The 20,167-nt window shown below is 36.9% G+C and overlaps 1 protein-coding gene across 1 annotated transcript in view; it reads right to left on the bottom strand.

Annotated features, from left to right (window-relative positions):
- Window positions 1–20,167, bottom strand: part of SCAMP1 (secretory carrier membrane protein 1) — a 107,939-nt gene that overhangs the window by 49,417 nt on the left and 38,355 nt on the right. Inside the window, exons 3-6 of the mRNA XM_081230412.1 lie at window positions 12,344–12,442; window positions 10,966–11,074; window positions 8,655–8,783; window positions 4,261–4,420 (exon numbers count right to left, since the gene is read on the bottom strand). Coding sequence (XP_081086538.1) covers window positions 4,261–4,420; window positions 8,655–8,783; window positions 10,966–11,074; window positions 12,344–12,442 — 497 coding nt within the window. The remainder of the gene's footprint in view (window positions 1–4,260; window positions 4,421–8,654; window positions 8,784–10,965; window positions 11,075–12,343; window positions 12,443–20,167) is intronic.

Genomic DNA, 20,167 nt, shown 5'->3' with positions numbered 1-20,167 from the left:
TCAAAGTCCTTTGCATGTGTCAGTAAAAGGAGCTTCTTGTTTGAAAACTAATGTAACTGAGCAGGACCCTATGGGGCCTTCCTGGGACAGACCATTCATTCCCTCATATCCTCCACCGTAGCACCTCTCTGAAGTACCTAGATAATAATATCTGGTGCACACTTCTGGGGTTGTTTTATAGATGCTAAAACTACCACCAAACAGAAGAAATTAACTACTTGACAAGCATGAGCATGTAGCCCCCAGACCTGCTGGCGCCTATGGATTGATAACGTTAACCCCTGTTACATCACCAACAACCAGTCAGAGAATTGTGTATGAGCTGATCACATACCCTGGGACACCCTTCCCTCACCTTGCCTTTCAAAATGTTTTGCTGAAACACTTCAGGGAGTTCAGGGGTTTGAGCATGAGCCACCTGTTCTCCTTGTATGGTACCTTTACAATAAATGCTGCACTTACCTTCACCACAACCCGGTGCCAGTAGATTGGCTTTACTGCACACAGGTGAGTGGACCCAAGTTTGGTTCAGTAACACTGAGAGAAGTCATATTCATATAGAACAGTATTTTATACAGTTTAAAACTCATCTTTTTCATGGACATTCCGATATTTCAATGGTTCCAGTAAAAACAAGGTTTTGGGTTTTTTTTCTGATTTCAGAGAAGAATGTTTATTAAAAACATAAATCCTCAAAAAGATAATCCAAGAAGACTCACTTGAAAATAACTAATCTTCTATTTAGAGATATATCACAGGTATGATATCAGTATTAAATTACTCTGTATTTCAAATTTTGGGGGTGTTTGAATATTACTCTGTTTTAATGTATAAATTCTACTAACCGAAGTTTCAGTAATGCCTACTTTTAAACTCATATATTATATATTTCTACAGGGCAAGCACCATGTCTTCTTTGTATCTCCAGACTAATATATAGTGTCTGTGTTCAGTGAGTGATTAATTTAACCTTAGGTACTTATTTTCTAACTGCTTTACAATCATTAGTTATTTATCTTAACATCTCCCTAAGAGCATCAGGTGAACTCAATAACAAACTTGCAAATGAAATACTGAAACAGAAACTCAGATGACACTGGAAAACCAACTTCTCATGCATGGTAACTAATTTTAAAATGATTATTCCTAAAGGGAATCAACCTTTATCACATTTTAAAATCATTAAATGTAATTATCAGTATGATTTAGTATATGAGATTATTGATTATAATCACTTAAATGTAGATTTAATTTTTTTCAGTAGGTTCTAAAGCTATTAGCAAATACTTTAACTCAATCTAAAGGCATTTTATAATTCATTTAAAACAATTATATTTTTCTTCGCAGCTTAAGAGTTAATATACAAAGAAGGTTTACTCAGCCATCATGTTATTAAGCAAAGTACAACAAATTCTTGATAACAAAGTTAACTATTAACCTTTAGAAAGGTTTTACTTTTAGATTATGAGTCAACAGGGAGGCAAAGAAGGAGATTAACTATATATGGCAATTACAAATGCAACTTCAACTAAGGGACAAAAAACAAAGAACTGATCATTCTAGAATAAAGACTTCCTAAGATGCCCTCTAGTTATTTTCAGCACCCCATGACAAAGATAACAGCTACTCTAGAAACTTGGAATTACCACCTATCTACAAGGGGGGGAAAAAAATTCACCAGACAACTAAAAAAAAAAATCTGATCACATTCTCAGGCCTAATGTCCCTCTAACTTGTATGTTTGCAATGACTGGTTTATTCTAAAATCAATCCCTGCCATGTTTTTCTTATTGCTTACCATTCTTTTCTTCACTTCTAGGGAAACCTGAAGAAATCAAGTTCACAGTAGGTATTTAAATATGGTAATAGAGGCAAATACATCATTAGCCAGAGAAGAATAAAACTTGAAAAACGTTTAAAAAGCACTTGAGCTTCACTCCAGAGTCTGATTAATAAAAACTAAATGCTTTCAATAACAACTTCTTTTAAGAAATATGTGCATCTGGCCTAAAAGATTTTAGTTACCCATTTTCTACTGACTTGCGTAATATGTTCAGATGCTTGTGTTTCATTTCTTAATCATCAGTCTTGAAACAGAATATGAAACACTTGCACATCCTGTGACTCTGCCCCTTCTCAAAAGGCAGTAATCCCTGTCAAAATAGATCTCAAATAAAGCACTTATGTGAATACGTAAAGTCTATTTAAAACCCTGTATTTAATATAAATAATCATATCCAATGTATCTGGTTTAAGATTTCCATATTTAAGGGAGAAATCTGTCATCAGTAAATGTCTTAAAAACTTTACCAGATACTTCAGAAGAGACTTAACAGACCCAGAAACCACTGGCAATCTGGGTGAAGAAAATGCCAAAGTTATACACTGAGAAGGTATATTAATTAATGATTTAAAATACTTTCAACTTTCCCCTAAAAAAACTATTCCTCTCAGTTCTGCTCCAAACAGTAAAGCCCAGATAATTAACATATTTGTGATACATATACTCTAAAGGGTTGAGATGCAGCTAAGAATTTAGCCCAGGTGTTAATAATGCCAGAAGTAAAAATGTTCCACAAAGCATTTTTATTTCCACTGGCAAAGAAAGGGAATAAAAGGAACCAAGTGACTTCAAGTGATAAATGGCAGAAAACTGGCTTTTTATAGTTTGTTCTGGCTACATTTGTCACAGAAGGCTTAAAATTCAAAGTCTCTAGTTTCAGGTCATTTTCAAAGTCTCAAAGACATCCCCATTCCCACCCACAAGCATCATTATAGATACACTGGTAACATGATGGAAGTAGGCAAGCAGAGGCCACATGTCAAAAACTTTAAAAACTTGTGGGCCAGACTTAGATAACAAGGAAAAGAGCAGCAGTAACTCTCCTTCTGTTCATGCAAGGAGTAAATAGGTCCCTTTTATTCTTCTCCAACCTACATCTATAGGGGTGCCCCTCCCCATTCCTTGACAACCAACCTCTCACGTTCCATTAGATCCAAAGATTTTCCCTCCTCCCATATATTTTCTTCCCTTCATTCCATTTCTAACCAATTTAGTTTTCTGTTGAATGACATCTTTTTTCTCCAAATTCCCTAATCTTCCCCCTTCTCCTTCTTTTTCGTTTTCTGTTTACCTATCTGCGTTTCTAATTTCATTTGGCAGGGCTTTGGGGGATGGGGGTGGTGATACACATTCTGAATAATCAAAGACATTTTTTGTTCAAATAGAAAAAAAAAGTTAAACAACTGAATGTGGCCCTCTAATTTCCCTAATATATCATCTGCACAATACATGCCTATTTCCTAGTAATGCTGCTCCTCATACATGAGAGTTGAAAGAGGTTTGTTATTCATAAATGAGTTTACTCAAATAAAAATAAGTTGATAAACAATTGAATACATGGACTCATCTAGGGCTATCATCTAAATCAGCATTTCCCAATGTTTATTTCCTAAAGCAAGAGTCCAACAAGGTACTCAACACACACACACAAATAATGGTTTCATGGTCATATCACAAAGCACGTGAGGCTCTTAAAGAAGTCTAAGAAATTCTGAAATGAAGAAACTTATTTATTATCCCACTGTTCCCAAACTAATGAACTTTTTTTTCTACAACACCTAGTAATACCCCACAGAACATGCACTTAAGAAATGTTAATCCTAACCATTGATTAAAATATACCATGCAAGGTAGTATAGTTAATCTTATAGGCTAAACAGTTTTAAAACTTTACTGCATTTTGAAAAACCAAAAATGAATTTACACAGAAAATAATTACCAAGTTGCTAGGTGAAAAGTGACTCACTTTAAATATCACATGTATATTCACCCTACCTAGGCTACCTAGGTTCATTTAAAAATTAGGCTGTAATCACCACTTCTGATTTTTTCTGAAGGGGAGAACAAAAAGTAAAATTTTCTTTAAAGTCAAGTGTATCATATGGAATAGAATCTTTTACAAATATTAAGACCTAAGATTGTTCTCATTTTTCCCTCATTTATTTTCATGTTTGATCTTTTTCTCAAGTGGGAGAAAAGAATGAGATATTATTTGTTACAAAGTCAAATAAATACATGAGCATGTTATATACGGACTTAATACACAGAGATGTTACAAACGGACTTTTCTGAAGGTATATTATACAATAATAAAAAATTTGAAAAATGAAAATATGTCACTTTTCCCTTTAAGGTGTACTACAAATTATTTACTTCACAGGTTTTAAAGAGCATATTTTAAAGTACACACATTTTACCTGAAAGCTCCGTAAAGTGGTCTGTACCAACAGACAAATGAACAAGGAGTAAAAAGCAAGAACCACAGGATACTCAATCCAAAATCAACCCCTCTTGGAGGATCAACACAAAACCAAGCCAAGCATCCGAAGATATTTAGAAACAGTGTTACAGCATGGACTGTGGAATCAAAAAACAAAATAGAAAAGAAATGTTTACATTCAATTTATGTGTTCATTCAACAAAAATTATAAATGAAAAAATACTTCCTAAGATCAAGTGTATTCTACCCCATGTTTCCATTTAGTATTTTTCAAAACATTGTTGCTATTTCTTACATGTTTGATTATTTGAAAACAGAGTATTCACAGGTAGAAGAGTCCTAATACATGCACTGTTTGGCAAAAATTCTTTTGGCCCTCCCCTAATGGGCAATTACACAGCTAAACCAGAGACGCACAACCTTAAAGGGTCCTCCCCTGGGAAGGAAACATGTGATGACATGTGATGTGTCTCTTGACTCAAGGCCCAAGCAGAAAAATAGTGGCTGCCAGGAAAAGAACCAGGACTTGAGAGGAAAAAGATCCTACACTCAGAACTATAATTTTTACAGAACGGGGCTGCAGGCTCCTCACAGTGTGAACTACACAGAGAAGAGAAAATAGAGAAGTGCCCTGCACAATCTCACTGTAACATTTTTAAGCAATAAAATTAATTAGAATCATTGGACTAAAAATACTAACACAGCAGAAAATCCAGTGACTATACAGTCAATCTATAAGGATTATTAACTCATTTTCATAAAGCTGTCCACTTTTTAAGGTCCTGGTATTAACAACAATGTTCTGGTAGGGGATTACACTTATTTAAAAAAAAAAAAGTTTACTATGATGCACTTTACCTGCTGTGGCAGATCTTTCTTTTCATTAACACAAATAGATCTTGGCAAATTCTTCCTATATTGTTAGTAATTACTTTCCCTGACAGACCAAAACCCAAAAATCTGAGTAACATCTAAGGACACTATGATCCTAAAGAACAACATTTACCCATTATAATAACTTTTTAAAGAATTTTTAAAAATTTATTCACAGGCTGAATTTATTACAAGAAAGAAATTATTTCAAAAGTTAAAATACTGTTTAATGTAAACTACCGATACAATAAAAATATACAAGCCACTACTTTAATTAAAAATAACAAAGGGAAAACCAAGTGAATGTAAATTTTAAAAAAAACTTTAAAATCTCTTTAAATTATTAATCAAATAAAATTAATACTTAATGAAACAAGGTATAAGCACATTCTAGGATGCCTCTAAATTTGCTCTCATCTAACAACCAGATAAACACACAAACTCCACAGAAGGAGAAAGAGCTCCAGAGGAGGAATGAAAACACCTGGGTTATAGTGATATAATATCGAGCTAATCAACCTCTGTGCATTTCAATTTTTCAGCAGGAGAAATGCAGGAGGCTCTTCCAGCTTTAAAATTCCACCCCATTCTACTACACAGGAAAGACTCTTACTTATTCCCATTAGGATTTCTAACTCATGAAAGCTAGCTTACTAATAAATTTACTCAAAATCCTTCGCCTCGAAATAAAAGTAGTTCTGTTAAGGGCTTAAAAACAGAATTCAAGAGATTGTGAGATATTATTCTGTAATATTAAATGGCATCCAATTGCCTAAAAAAGTTTTAAATGTTCAGAACATTCTAACTCAAATTTCAACCCCCAAAGAAATAACTTTTCAAGGTTTATCTCCTAATCTGCTTAAGAAAAAAAGACAGACTATATCGGTATGAGTATTTTAAAGTTCACAAAAATTCTTCCAAGTATAGATAAAAATATCAATTAAATTTTGTGTAACCTAATAAAATTTTTTCTGTATGTGTTTTCATAGTAACCAACAACCATGATCAATAATAGGTCATTTATTTGTACCCCGATGAAGAGTAAACGTCCAGGCCTACTTACTAAACAATCAGTCCACTTACACAGAGATCAAAAAACACATAGAAAGGCAAGGTAATGTGAAATGCATGATTCTATGTTGCTAATTTCAATCCAATTCCAATCCACTTGGTAGATTCCAAGTGTAAGTAAAACTAAAGAAAATTTTAGGCCATTTCGTTTACATGATTTCCAAGTTGAATGACCCTCCTTCTTATAAAATTTCAACTTGCTTTATTAAGCACTCAAATCTGGTATTAGTGGACCTAAATCTGCAACTATCACTAGAATCTAAATTTGCAACTATCACTCTTCTTGCTAAGTTCTGCATTACAATATAGATACCTAAAATAAACAAATTTAGGACAATATATTATCTTCCTCACTAAGTGGTCTTTAATGTAGCTGGATATTTTTCTTTCTCTTTAAATTCAAGAGTATACTCAAAGAGGTTGAGATTCATTTCATAGCGTATTTCTAATTGCTTCAGTTCCTTTAGAGTGAAAATTATTTGCTTCAAGTAAGGTAACTTTGAAACCATACCTTCATCATATTTGGGTTTAAAATGTAAATTACTTCTTTATTTTGGTACTTTGTAGGTGGTATAACATGGAAATCTAGACTCTGGGATCTAGAGTCAAGCTATCCAACCCCAACCTTACTTGCTGTGTAATCTTGGACAAGTTACCTCAAATTCTCTAAGCTTTAGTTTCCCAATCTATAATACTAGATAATATAGTAGCTGCTTCATAACATGGTTAAGATTTAATAACATAATGTATATAAAGTGATTAGTTCTGTGCCTGGCACAAAGTATTGATAAATCCTCCATAAATGTTATCTCTTGTTATAATTATTAGTACAATGTGAAAGCATTAGTCAACTCCAAAATCAGTAACAAGATGACACTTCTTGAAAATAATTTATTAAAACATCCTATATTTTATGAAATTTAGAGATAGTGCTGAACTAGCACTAGATCTTACTTTGTTCCAGGTAATGCTTCTTCAAATTGGAACCTTAACTGGATGGAATCTTGAGCCCTCTTTGAATAGTTAACAGATCTGCCGACTGAATAGGGCTAGGGAAAACTATAGCCAACTATATTATTTCTAAGAACCTCAGAAAGTTATATATTTCTAAGACAAAGCAGACCTATTTTGAAACAATCAGCATTGGTAAAGCAGTTAACCATTCAGTTAAAATTAATCATCTTCCCCATTCAATCTCTATTTACTAAATTCCTTATAGAATTTTCTTCCAACACCCATCTCCCCCATTTAAAGTGTTTTTTTCACTAAAGTCAAAGAACTTATACTTAAAATGTGAGGCCAATTTCTGCTCATTAAGAAAATAATTATTTTATAATCTACATATATTTTATGATTTATTGATCGAATAAAATATGAGTTGTTTCGTATGGACATATATGGAATCAAAACCTTTAAAAATAAAAATATGTAATACTACTGACACTCAGGATTAACCAAAGAAATCAGATTAACAACATAACTCAAAAGAAACGAAGAGTTAAAAATGTACTATCCATAAGGAATCACTTCTCATATTCCAAAGCAGTTTCACAAATGTGAAGAATACTCCTAAAAGATTTTGAGGAAAATGATCTCATATACTTGGTGGAGGGAGGCTCCCTAATCATACAGTAAGAACACACAAATTTCCTCCAACGAGAGTTTACTCCACAATGTGTCCATTAACCCAGCAACTGTGCAGATGAGAAGTCATGACAGCTACCTCTCCTACTGACACAATGATGTTAAATGGGGCTGAGACTGCTGTTTGGAATAAAAATGCAACAGAATAAGTGGGAATTCTGTGTACACACAAAAAACTGGTAACAGCTTGACATTTAGTTTTAATATTCCATGTGTCATAATTATATTCAAAGCAATGTGAACATCACAGGCTAAAATGTATGTCCTAACGTTCTATTTAATGAAACATCCTATATTAATTAGGCACTTCCAATAATAAAAGTATTCCTCACCACTTGAAAATGAAAAGTAAATTGTGCTCAAAGCTCTAAGAAAAATAGTTTATAATATTTCAATATTTTATGCCCCCTTTAAAAAGTCGTAATGCTTTAATAGCCTTCATTTGCATAAAAATCATATGAGTAATTTTTTCAAAGCAAATATTGCCTCGATAACATTTTGCAGGGAGGAAGGATCATTGAAAATTCTACTGTATGATAGGGAAGTCCTTTCCTCAAAAGAATGCCAGTTCTCAATATATAGGTCTTCCTCAGCTAAGAACTTAGATTGTCACATAGTATACAATTTTGACATACCTAAATACGACATGCTTCACTCAAAATTAAAATATCTATAGGAAAAGACCAATTTATGATACTACCCTTATATGAGTTTTTAAAAAGTGGATTTTGACAATAAAATATAAACTTTTTCAAATAAATATATAATTTGTTCTATACTCACACATCCATAAGTAGTACATAATCTTTACTGTCTTTTGGAATTCTACAGGAATGTCTACAGAAAAATCCTGATAGAAACAAGGTCCCACAGGAAAATTGTCAGGAAGAGGTGGCCAATTGTTTTTTCTGCCTGCAAATAAAAAAACGAAGTTATTTATATAAGGACAAATGTGTGTTATTCTTTTTGCATGTAATTATTTGTTTCATAATAAAGAATATTATCTATTCTTTTAATAGGTGTTTCAAAAATATAACACTGTATCTCTACATTCCTACAACTCTGAAAACCAAGCTTTTTATTTTTAAAACTTTTCCCAGAATATCAATTTAGAACTCATTAGATGGTAAAATAATTTCCAGTGTCATACCACTTATGTAAGTTGAAACAAGAAAAGAAAAAAGAGCACAGGGACATATCCTGTGACTCTGCCCTAAAAAGAGATTTATTTCAAAGTCCCAAGACTCTGGCTCTCACATGAAGGCCATGAAGTTTTTAAGTTTCTACAGATTTCCTCCTCCACGTCTTCAATCTTTAAATATAACTCCTAACGCATGTGGAGAGGGAAGACCAGCTTCTGAATCTTTCAAGTTTTCTACTGTTAACTCCATAAAGAAACAAAAGATAACCCGTACCAAAGAATCAAATTTGGAAATCTCCAAGTCTGAAAGAAATAATGTCCAAAAGACACATGTAAGAAAAGCATAAAACTATGTGAAAATACAAAACAGTCATGAGAAAGAAGCTGAGGAATTATAGCACCTTCAAAAACCTAGAGAAAGAACAAATTCCAACAGTAAGGAGAGAAAATGTGTCTATTTAAAGAAACTAGACTGAAAATAAGGCTTGGGAAGTGGTGTGGGGAAATAAAAAACTAAAATTAAAGAAGACAAAACATTGAAAACAGAGTAAAAATAGCACCTAAAGGCCATTTTCTCATTTTAGATATTATATCCCACACTTACAAAGATTAGATTTTACATACTTTTTCATAGACCAGGAAATTCTTCATAGTGGGGGAAAAAAGCATCCTCTATTTCTGATTCTTCCCAACATGTCTCCACTGTTTTATCATTCTTTTCAAACTACATGTTGTTCTTTCATTTCTCATACAAGTCTCATACTACTCGAGAAGCAGAGAATAGTAGTAAAGAACAAAGGCTCTGAAACTATCAATAGAAGCACCTAGGCACTTACTGGCTAGGAGGCCTTGGGCAACTTATTCAACCTGCTGAAGACTTTGTTTCTACATCTGTAAAGTGAGAAGAACTCACCACCCTTCACAGAATTGTACTGAGGATGAAATGAGCTAACAGATGAAAAGTACTTAAGTGTATAACATATGGCAAGTCTCTTAATTTACCACACTTCATAACTACTTCATTTACTAAAACATCTCTCATAGAAGTAATCTGTATTCGTCAAAGCTAAGGGAACAGGACAGATTTTCGTTACATGTACTTTAGAAATATTGATCTCAATTAAACCTCTAGTTTCTCCTTTCACAGATGCTGTCTCGGATGTTGCAAGCAAGAAAATGGCCCAGGATAAATGTGTCCTCATGAGGCCCTAGACTTACACATTCTAGGATAAGGAAGAAATAGTTCAGTATCACTGAATGTTATCACTGTCCTAACATTGTCACTCCATCACTATCCAGACATACAGTGACTTGTCTAGTTATCGCATCGTTTCTTACCCAGAGACTTGCTAGCTTTCCCTAAGCTACTCCCTTGAAGTGACCTTTAGTAGTCAGAGCCTGAATGAATTTCATAGGACATAATCAAAATTCACCACTTACTTATTTCTTTGGCATCATCAGAATACCCCAGGCTTCCTAGAGTCACCTCACCACAGATGCCTTTTTTTTTTTTTTTTTTTAACATGGTTTGACATATACGGATGTACTTGTGAGGACAGGGGCAGATTAATCTGAAACTGGTCTGAATAAACCAGAAGTTAAGAGTTAAATGAAGTAAAACATAGGGCACATTCCCATGTACTCATAAAGCTTTAACAGACCGAGGTAAAGGCCCAAGAGCAGAATCAAAGACTCCTGACCTTACAATAAACCAAAATCATCATATTTGTACTCAGAGGCTAACACTTCTAATCTATCAAAACACTATGTAAATCAGCCAAGATCAGAGAGCCACAGAGCATCAGGTAGAAAATCTGCCATGTCTGACCTCCTTGCTAGAATAACAGGGCAGAGTTTTATATCCACAAACCAAATGATCTAGAGCTAGTGCAAAACCTTAAAATTTTAAAGAATTTTAAAGTTATTTTTATTTGAAATTTCTTTGGATATTACCATGTTGACTGAGATTTTGCATTTCTCGTTCTCGACGATCTAATTCTGCTGCTTTTCTTTCTAGTTCTTCCTGGCGTTTAAGAAGTTCAGCTTGGGCCAAGGCATGCTCCTAAACAAAAAATAAGGGAATACATGGTCAGAAGTATAAAATACAGTAACATTTCTACTTCTACTTCTACTATACTCCTACTTCTCTACTATGCTAGAAACCTAATTCAAATGCTCTTTCCACAATATAGGAATTCACTAAACATTACAGTTTCAGAAAATATTATGGAAATATTTGGCCCATTTTGGCCTTTTGGTTATGAAAACCCACAGTAGAAATGTTGGGCCCATTAGGACAAGAAAAAATTCTCTCAGTAAAAGCAGTTAAAATTCTAAGGTAGGACTTGAGGACACAGGGAGGGGGTAAGGGTAAGCTGGGATGAAGTGAGAGAGTTGCATGGACTTATATACACTACCAAATGTAAAATCGATAGCTAGTGGGAAGCAGCCGCATAGCACAGGGAGATCAGCTCGGTGCTTTGTGACCACCTAGAGGGGTGGGATAGGGAGGATGGGAGGGAGGGAGATGCAAGAGGGAGGAGATATGGGGATATATGTATATGTATGGCTGATTCACTTTGTTATACAGCAGAAAGTAACACACCACTGTAAAGCAATTATAATCCAATAAAGATGTTAAAAAAAATCGTAAGGTAACTGGGAAAATGAAATTAAGGTGAACTCTGTGCCTAAACGAGAGTGAGGGACTGAGACAAAGAACAGCTGAGGTAAAGAGACAGATGGAGAAAAGGGCAACTGAATTGGCTCTTATGAATTGGGTTAAATGGTACATAAGGTTCCCAATGCAGGAATATTATATAATATCTTATATTTTATAAGATAATGAAGTGAAAGGAGGATATGGTTAAGAAATTCTGGTTTATAATTCCATCTGACTTTATGTAATGCCAGGCATTCTATTCATCTCCTTTTTTCTTGGTATTTTTGCCACCTCCTACTTCCTACCACTGTGCTTTGCTTAGCCATCATAACCCTCTTCCAATAATATCTATTGATATATCATTGTTACTTTAATGGAATTGTGCATTAAAATGTGAGACCAAAAGCAATAAAAATTTCTCTACACAATTTATACACCAAGATGATGTATGAATTCAATAACTGCTAATAATGGAGTGAAGCAAATGCTATAAGCTGAAAAAGAGGTATGAGTATTATAGGATTGAGAAGCTAGCTAACCCAGACTCAAAAGTGAGTTAAAAATTAAACAATAAGGAATGCACTATACAAAGAATTATTTTGCTCTGAAAGCAAATGTTATTAATATTGTAATTTCCAATATGAATTTACACATGTAACATGAACTAACCTTTGCAATCTGTGTATAAGCCGGATGTTCCTCTGTTGGTTTCATTATTGCTGGTTGTGTACTGGGTACGTTAGGCATTTTCACATTGCCCGGTGGAGGCTAGGAAGATTAAGAAAAGGACAAATTACGTAACATAGAAGTCCAACTTCAACTTCTTTCAAAAAGTGCAACACCAATAAAAACCAAAATGGCAAGAACTGCCTCACTTCCTCCCCTGAATTCTCATAAATCCAGTGTGCTGTAAAGAGCTAGTGAAGCTCTTCATCTCCATTTTCTCAAGCTCACTCATTTCTTCACTCTTCAAAGTGGCTGCTACCTCTAACACGACACTGTTAGCACTCTCCTCCAGAACACTATGCATTCAAAACAAAACAAAACGAAAACAAAAAACCTTCAAGCATGTTTTTTTAGTAAAACACAGATAGCACCAAACTGAAGAATTTACACCAAGGTTCACTGTCAACTAGGCTGTCAACTCTTCCCACCTAACAAAGCTATGTGCCAGTGCCCTTAAAAAGTAAATAGAAGGGCCTCCCTGGTGGTACAGTGGTTGGGAGTCCGCCTGCCGATGCAAGGGGTGCGGGTTCGTGCCCCGGTCCGGGGGGATCCCACATGCCGCGGAGCGGCTGGGCCCGTGCCCGTGGCCGCTGGGCCTGCACGTCCGGAGCCTGTGCTCTGCAGTGGGAGAGGCCGCAGCGGTGAGAGGCCCGCGTACCGCAAAAAAAAAAAAAAAAAAAAAGTAAATAGGAGAGGTCCTGGCAGAACCCCACTAATACTCCTTGAAAAGAATAAGAGGGGAGACATTAGGGAGATGGAAAATAAACTGCACAACCTCCACTTTGCCAGGGACGATCAACAGTACATGAAAGTAGCTGCAAGTTCAAAAAGTAGGTAGATATCTACAAATCCATCAAAGGGGAATTGGTTAAATTACTATATATACATACAATGCAGTCATCAAAAGGAATTAGTTAGTTCTACAGGAGAATGCCCTTTTAAATACTAAATGAAATAAAGCCAACTACAGAACAGCACGCATATGACCAAGTTTTTTTCTTTTATGAACACACATTTGTATATGTCCAGAAAAATATCTGGGATGTCTTAGCAAACTATCAAAGGGATTTGCACCTTTTGCTTTATACACTTCTCTATTAATTGCCTTCTCTCCCCATTATACTACTTTTTTTCAGTTAGAAAATAATTGTAAGCATTCTTTAAAATGGCCATAAGAAAAATAGGACAAGAAGAAAGGGAAAGGAAAAGAAAAGAAAAAAAAAAAGAGAAAACATACAAGCAAGCAGCTGCAAAGGGAAGTTCAAAGATCAGAAGAACTATTAAAGTCAGAAGACACCACAAATGCAGCTTGATTTTATTCTGACACAGCAAACAGCAGCCCTGAAAAGGAAGCCAGACACAACCAAAGATATAAATGGAGTGCAGCTGATTCTAAAATTCATATGGAAATGCCAAGAGCTAAGAATAGGTCAAACAATTTTGAAGAAGAGTAAGGTAGGCAAACCTATAATATCAAGACTTAATATAGTAATAAACAGTGTGGTACAGATGCCAAAGATAAGAAATATACCAATGAACAGTAGGGAGACAGAAACAAACCCCCAAAAACTTGATACCCAACAGAGGTCACACCACAAAACAGTGGAGAAATAATGTATTAGTCAGTAAATGGTTCTGAGTTAACTGGTTAACCAGATGGAACAATTAAACTAGATTTCCTACTTGACATTACATACAAAAATAAATTCCAAGTGGATGAATGACTTAAAAGTGAAAAAGCAAACTTTAAGCACTTTCAGGAAAAAAATATACATGAATATTTTCATGAACTCAGGGTACGTAAGAGCTTCTCAAATATAAGCTATAGAAATCTTTGTGTATCCTATCTATGATGTATCCCAAGTACCTAAAACAGTGCCTGGAACACAGTAAATGATCAATAAGTATTTGTAAAATTAAGGTTAGCAAGCACATAAACCATAAAGTTAATTTAAGATTGCTATTAAATTTCAGTACAGTTGAATTTGTCAAAGTGAAAAGTCAAATCACAGACTAGAAAAAATTGGTTATAATAGATTTAACAAAAAGTATTGCTACTCAGAACACAGGAAGAACTGTTACAAATCCATAAAAATACAAACTACTAATAGGAAAATGGGCAAAATATCTGAACTGGACTTCCCTGGTGGGGCAGTGGTTAAGAATCCGCCTGCCGACACGGTTTCAAGCCCTGGTCCAAGAAGATCCCACATAGCGCGGAGCAACTAAGCCCGTGTGCCACAACTACTGAGCACTCTAGAGCCTGTGAACCACAGCTACTGAGCCCGCATGCCACAACTACTGAAGCCTGAGCACCTAGAGCCTGTGCTCCGCAACAATAGAAGCCAGCTCAATGAGAAGCCAGCGCACCGCAACGAAGAGTAGCCCCCGCTCACCGCAACTAGAAGAAAGCCCACGCACAGCAACAAAGACCCAATGCAGTCAAAAATAAATTAATTTAAAAATTTATAAAAACAAAAAATATATTCAAAATGTCAACCTCACCAGTAATCAAAGAAATTCAACTTTCACCTAATTTATTTTTTAAATGATTATTACTATAAGACTACTACCACATTTTGGGAAAGATGTGGTAAAATGGGCATTTCTCACACACTGATAATGGGAATATAAACTAGTTCATATAAAAATCCTGGAGCACAATTTGACATCATGTTTAAGAGGCATTTAAGTATTTATACCCTATGACCCATAAATAGCTACTCTTTTCTTTTTTTATAAATATATATATATATATATATATATATATTTTTTTTTTTTTGGCTGCATTGGGTCTTCATTGCTGCGTGCGGGCTTTCTCTAGTTTCATCAAGCAGGGGCTACTTTTCATTGCGGTGCACGGGCTTCTCATTGCACTGGCTTCTCTTGGTGTGGAGCACGGGCTCTAGACACGTGGGCTTCAGTAGTTGTGGCACACGGGCTCAGTAGTTGTGGCTTGCGGGCTCTAGAGTGCAGACTCAGTAGTTGTGGCACACGGGCTTAGTTGCTCTGCAGCATGTGGGATCTTCCCAGACCAGGGCTTGAACCCGTGTCCCCTACATTGGCAGGCGGATTCTTAACCACTGCGCCACCAGGGAAGCCCCATAAATAGCTACTCTTAAAAAATATACAGAAATAATCCAAGGTATGCACAAATGTGTGTATGCCAAAGTACTCCCTACAGCATTATTTGTAAAAGTTAGAAATACCCCCAAATGTCCAACAGTAGATAAAATATAGACAAATTGATAAATTATGATCCACCCATAGAAGAATATATTATGCAGCTATTTAAAAGTTTTGAAATAATATGAAATGGGGAAAGCTTGTATCAGTTATAAGTTATGGGACTTCCCTGGTGGTCCAGTGATTAAGAATCCGCCTTCCAATGCAGGGGACGCGGGTTCGACCCCTGGTCGGGGAACTAAGATCCCATATGCCGTGGGGCAACTAAGCGCATGTGCCCCAACTACTGAACATGCGAGCCACACCTAGAGAGCCCACATGCCACAACTACAGAGCCCATGCACTCGGAGCCCACGCACCACAACTAGAGAGCCGGCGTGCCGCAACTACTGAGCCCGTGTGCCACAACTAGCGAAGTTGCGCACCACAACAAAAGATCCCGCATGCCACAACCAAGACCCCATGCAGCCAAAAATAAAATAAATACATTAAAAAATTATAAGTTATAAAACAAAACTGTATATACAATATAATCCCAATTTTTTATTTTAAAATGTATCAGTATGTTAACAGTGATTGTTGTTGAACAGTGGGATGTAAAGCTTTTTCTTGTATTTTTATCTCCACTATAATTTTTATCACCGAAAGAACTGTAAATTCTCTATTCCAACTGCCTGTTCTCCCACTCCAATATTTCATATTAGTAGGCAGAAAAACTGAAGCTTATCAATCCTAACTATTCTCCAACTAGAAAATCATGGCCCTAAAGTATCATTCTCTTGGTTTAAATAAGTAGCAACAACAAAATAATCACTGAATAAAACGCCTGGCAAAGTTAGTTTGGCAGCACACTTCAGGAAAAGCACACAGAAATTACTCAAGAATTCACCCAGCTGAAACCATACTATAAATTCTTTACTGCTTTAAGTAACAAATGAAGTATTAAGTATAAAGAATTACCAGATAAGAATGAAGGCTAGTTTAGAGCTAGTATTTGATATATTCGAGGCAATAGTTGCTTGTGGTATAGCAATCATGTGAATTATTGGAGAAGCACAAATCTCTAATACCACTGATATTAACCTAATAGCTGACAATTTCTTCAAATTTGCCAACGCAAGCTAAATCTCTGTCCAGCTCTGGAACCCAGTATTTTCATCAGCCACAACATGCTTGATTAGCCACCTCAAGCCAAGTATAGCTCTTGTCATAATTACTAAAGACCTATTCTAATGACGGCTCCAAATTCTTTTCCAACTTTTCACTTCTGCACATATGAACAAAAAGAAAATTAAAACAATCCACTAAACACTTCCATTTATGGCAACACAGCAGACCACACATCTGTAGTGACACCCCTGATACGCAGTACCTAAAAATGCTGAATCAAGTTTCATTTAAATAATATTGTAGATACACGACTAAGCTGATAGGAAATCCTGAGAGGGCAGAAAGTAGGAAAAACCACAAATCCAAAGAAGAGCCTTGATGCCATACCACTAACAAAATCACCAGGATTCAATAAGCTGGAGACAAAGCTTGGGAGTCCGTATAAGGTAAAATCAATCTGTGATCACCGCATAAAGCCAGGACTTCCTAAAAAGCAACATTCTCAGTGGATAAGCAGAAAAGCAGCTTCACAGAAAGAAACAGTATGAATACTTGCCTGTCTTGCCCTTGACTCTGGATAGGGAAGGAGAAAAAAAACAAAAACAACGAAATCTTCCCTGAGAACTCCTAATCATAAACCTACCACCTTGCAGACTTGGGGCCAGGTTTCACACTACCGATACAGATAAAATATTCCAAGTTGAAATTTTCATTTCCAGATATCCCAGGTTGGTAGTGACCTCAAGTACCTGGCAAAAGTAGAGGAACACACTTTAAAACCAGGCTTCAGGGCTTCCCTGGTGGCGCAGTGGTTAAGAATCCGCCTGCCAATGCAGGGGACACGGGTTCGAGCCCTGGTCCGGGAAGATCCCACATGCCACGGAGCAGCTAAGCCTGTGCACCACAACTACTGAGCCTGCGCTCTAGAGCCTGCGAGCCACAGCTACTGAGCCCATGTGCCATAACTACTAAAGCTCGTGCACCTAGAGCCCGTGTTCCGCAACAAGGGAAGCCACCGCAATGAGAAGCCCGTGCACCGCAACGAAGAGTAGCCCCCGCTCGCCACAAGTAGAGAAAGCCTCCGTGCAACAACAAAGACCCAACACAGCCAAAAAAAATAAATAAAAATTAAAAAACAAAAAAAATAGGGCTTCCCTGGTGGCGCAGTGGTTGAGAGTCCGCCTGCCGATGCAGGGGACACGGGTTCGTGCCCTGGTCCGGGAAGATCCCACATGCCGCAGAGCGGCTGGGCCCGTGAGCCATGGCTGCTGAGACTGCGCATCCGGAGCCTGTGCTCTGCAACGGGAGAGGCCACAACAGTGAGAGGCCCACGTACCACAAAAAAAAAAAAAAAAAAAAAAAAAAAAACAGGCTTCAAAGAATTTTCACAGCTCAAGTTCCAAGTAACATTGGCTCATGACTTAAACACAGACGGAAGCAAGCCACCATGAGCAAGGATCCACAGACATACAAACTACAAAGTAAGATCAGAGATACTGGAATTATCAGATGCAAAATATAAAATAGATATGCTTACTAAAGAAATAAAAGAAGGTAATAAAAGCATGACTAAGCAACAAGAGACTATAAGAATTGACCAAATATCTTTTACAATGATACAAATGGAACTTACAGAAATGAAAACTATAATAATTAGAATTATAAATTTAATAGACAAGTGTGAAACAGCAGACTACACAAAGATGAAGAGATAATTAGGGAAACAGAAGTGAGTCTAAAGAAACCACACAGGTTGTAGAGAACGTACCTGAGGACACGGCGGGGAAGGGGAGGCTGGGAAGAAGTGAGAGAGTAGCAGTGACATATACACACACCAAATGTAAAATAGATAGCTAGTGGGAAGCTGCTGCATAGCACAGGGAGATCAGCTCGGTGCTTTGTGACCCCGTGGAGAGGTGGGATGGGGAGAGCGGGAGGGAGGTTCAGGAAGGAGGGGATATATGTATACATGTGGCTGATTCACTCTGTTGTACAGCAGAGACTAGCGCGACATTGTGGGGCAGTTATAATCCAATAAAGATGTAAAAAAAAAAAAGAAAGAAAGAAATTGCAGAGAATGTAGCAGAAAGATGAAAAAAAGGAAAATACGAGAGCTTAAGAGAAATGAGAATAGAGTGAGAAGGTACGTACAATTGAGAGTTCCACAGGAAGCAAACAGAGAGAATGAGGGAGAGTCAGTGTTCAAAGGGAACGTGAGGACACTAATTCTCAGACTCCAAACTCCAAAACCCAAACCAGATGTTTTAAACGTTAACACCTAGACACACGATAGTGAAAGAGCAAATCCTAAGTATGAGAGATCTTAAAACCATCAAGAGAAAGGGGGTGTGACCAAGATGGGAGAGTAGGAAGACCTTCAGCTCACCTCCTCCTACGAGCTTCACCAAAATTACAACTATTTACAGAGCAGCTATTGATGAAATGACCTGAAGACCAGCAAAGAAGATCTTCTGCAACTAAAGATATAAAGAAGGAGGCACAGCAAGACAGCAGAGTTGCAGTATAGTCAAGACCCACACCCCTGTGCAGGCAACCCACAAACGGGAGGATAACCACAATGCAGAGGTTCTCCCCAAGGAGTGAGGTGTCCAAGCCTCACCTCAGGCTCCCCACTCTGGCAGTCCTGCACTGGGAGGACGAGCCCCCTAGAACATTTAGCTTTGAAGGCCAACAGGGCTTGCTTGCAGGAGAGGGAGAGCACTGTGGGAAGCGGAGACCCCTCTCTCAAAGGGCTCACGTGAAATGTCACCTGCTCGGAGACCCAGGGCAAAAGCAGTAATTGAAGGGAGCCTGGGTCGACCCACTTACTTCTGGAAGAGCCTCCCAGAGAGGGAGGAGGCAGGTGGGTCTCACTCTGGGGACATATCAGTAGATGCTGGTGGCAGCCGTTTTGGGGGAGTTCATTCTGTCACGACACTGGTGCTGGCAAGCACCATTCTGGAATCTTCTCTCTAGCTTAGTAGTGCCAGGACCTGGCCCTGCCCACCAGTAGGCCAGCTGCCATGGGACACAGCCCAGACCACGAGAAGGCCCAGAACCATCAACAGACGAATGGATAGAGAAGATGCAGTATATATATATAGAATCAAATATTTCTCAGCCATAAAAAAGAATGAAATTTAGCCATTTGTGACATGGATGGACCTAGAGGCTGGCATGCTAAGTGAAATAAGTCAGACAGAGGAAGACAAATACAGTATGAGTTCATTTATATGTGGAATCTAAAGAACAAAACAAATGAACAAACATAATAAAATAGAAACAGACTCATGAATACAGAAAACAAACAGGAAGCTGCCAGAGGGGAGGGGGGAAAACAGAAAAAGGTCAAGGAGATTAAGAGGTCCAAACTTCCAGCTACAAAATATATGAGTCAGGGTATGAAATGTACAGTGTGGGGAATATAATCAATAACTATGTAATATCTTTACGTGGTGACAGATGGTAACT

This window comes from Mesoplodon bidens, assembly GCF_964165515.1.
Source record: "Mesoplodon bidens genome assembly, chromosome: 4".
NCBI lineage: Eukaryota > Metazoa > Chordata > Mammalia > Artiodactyla > Ziphiidae > Mesoplodon > Mesoplodon bidens.
This window is presented reverse-complemented; position numbering and strand designations above follow the sequence as displayed.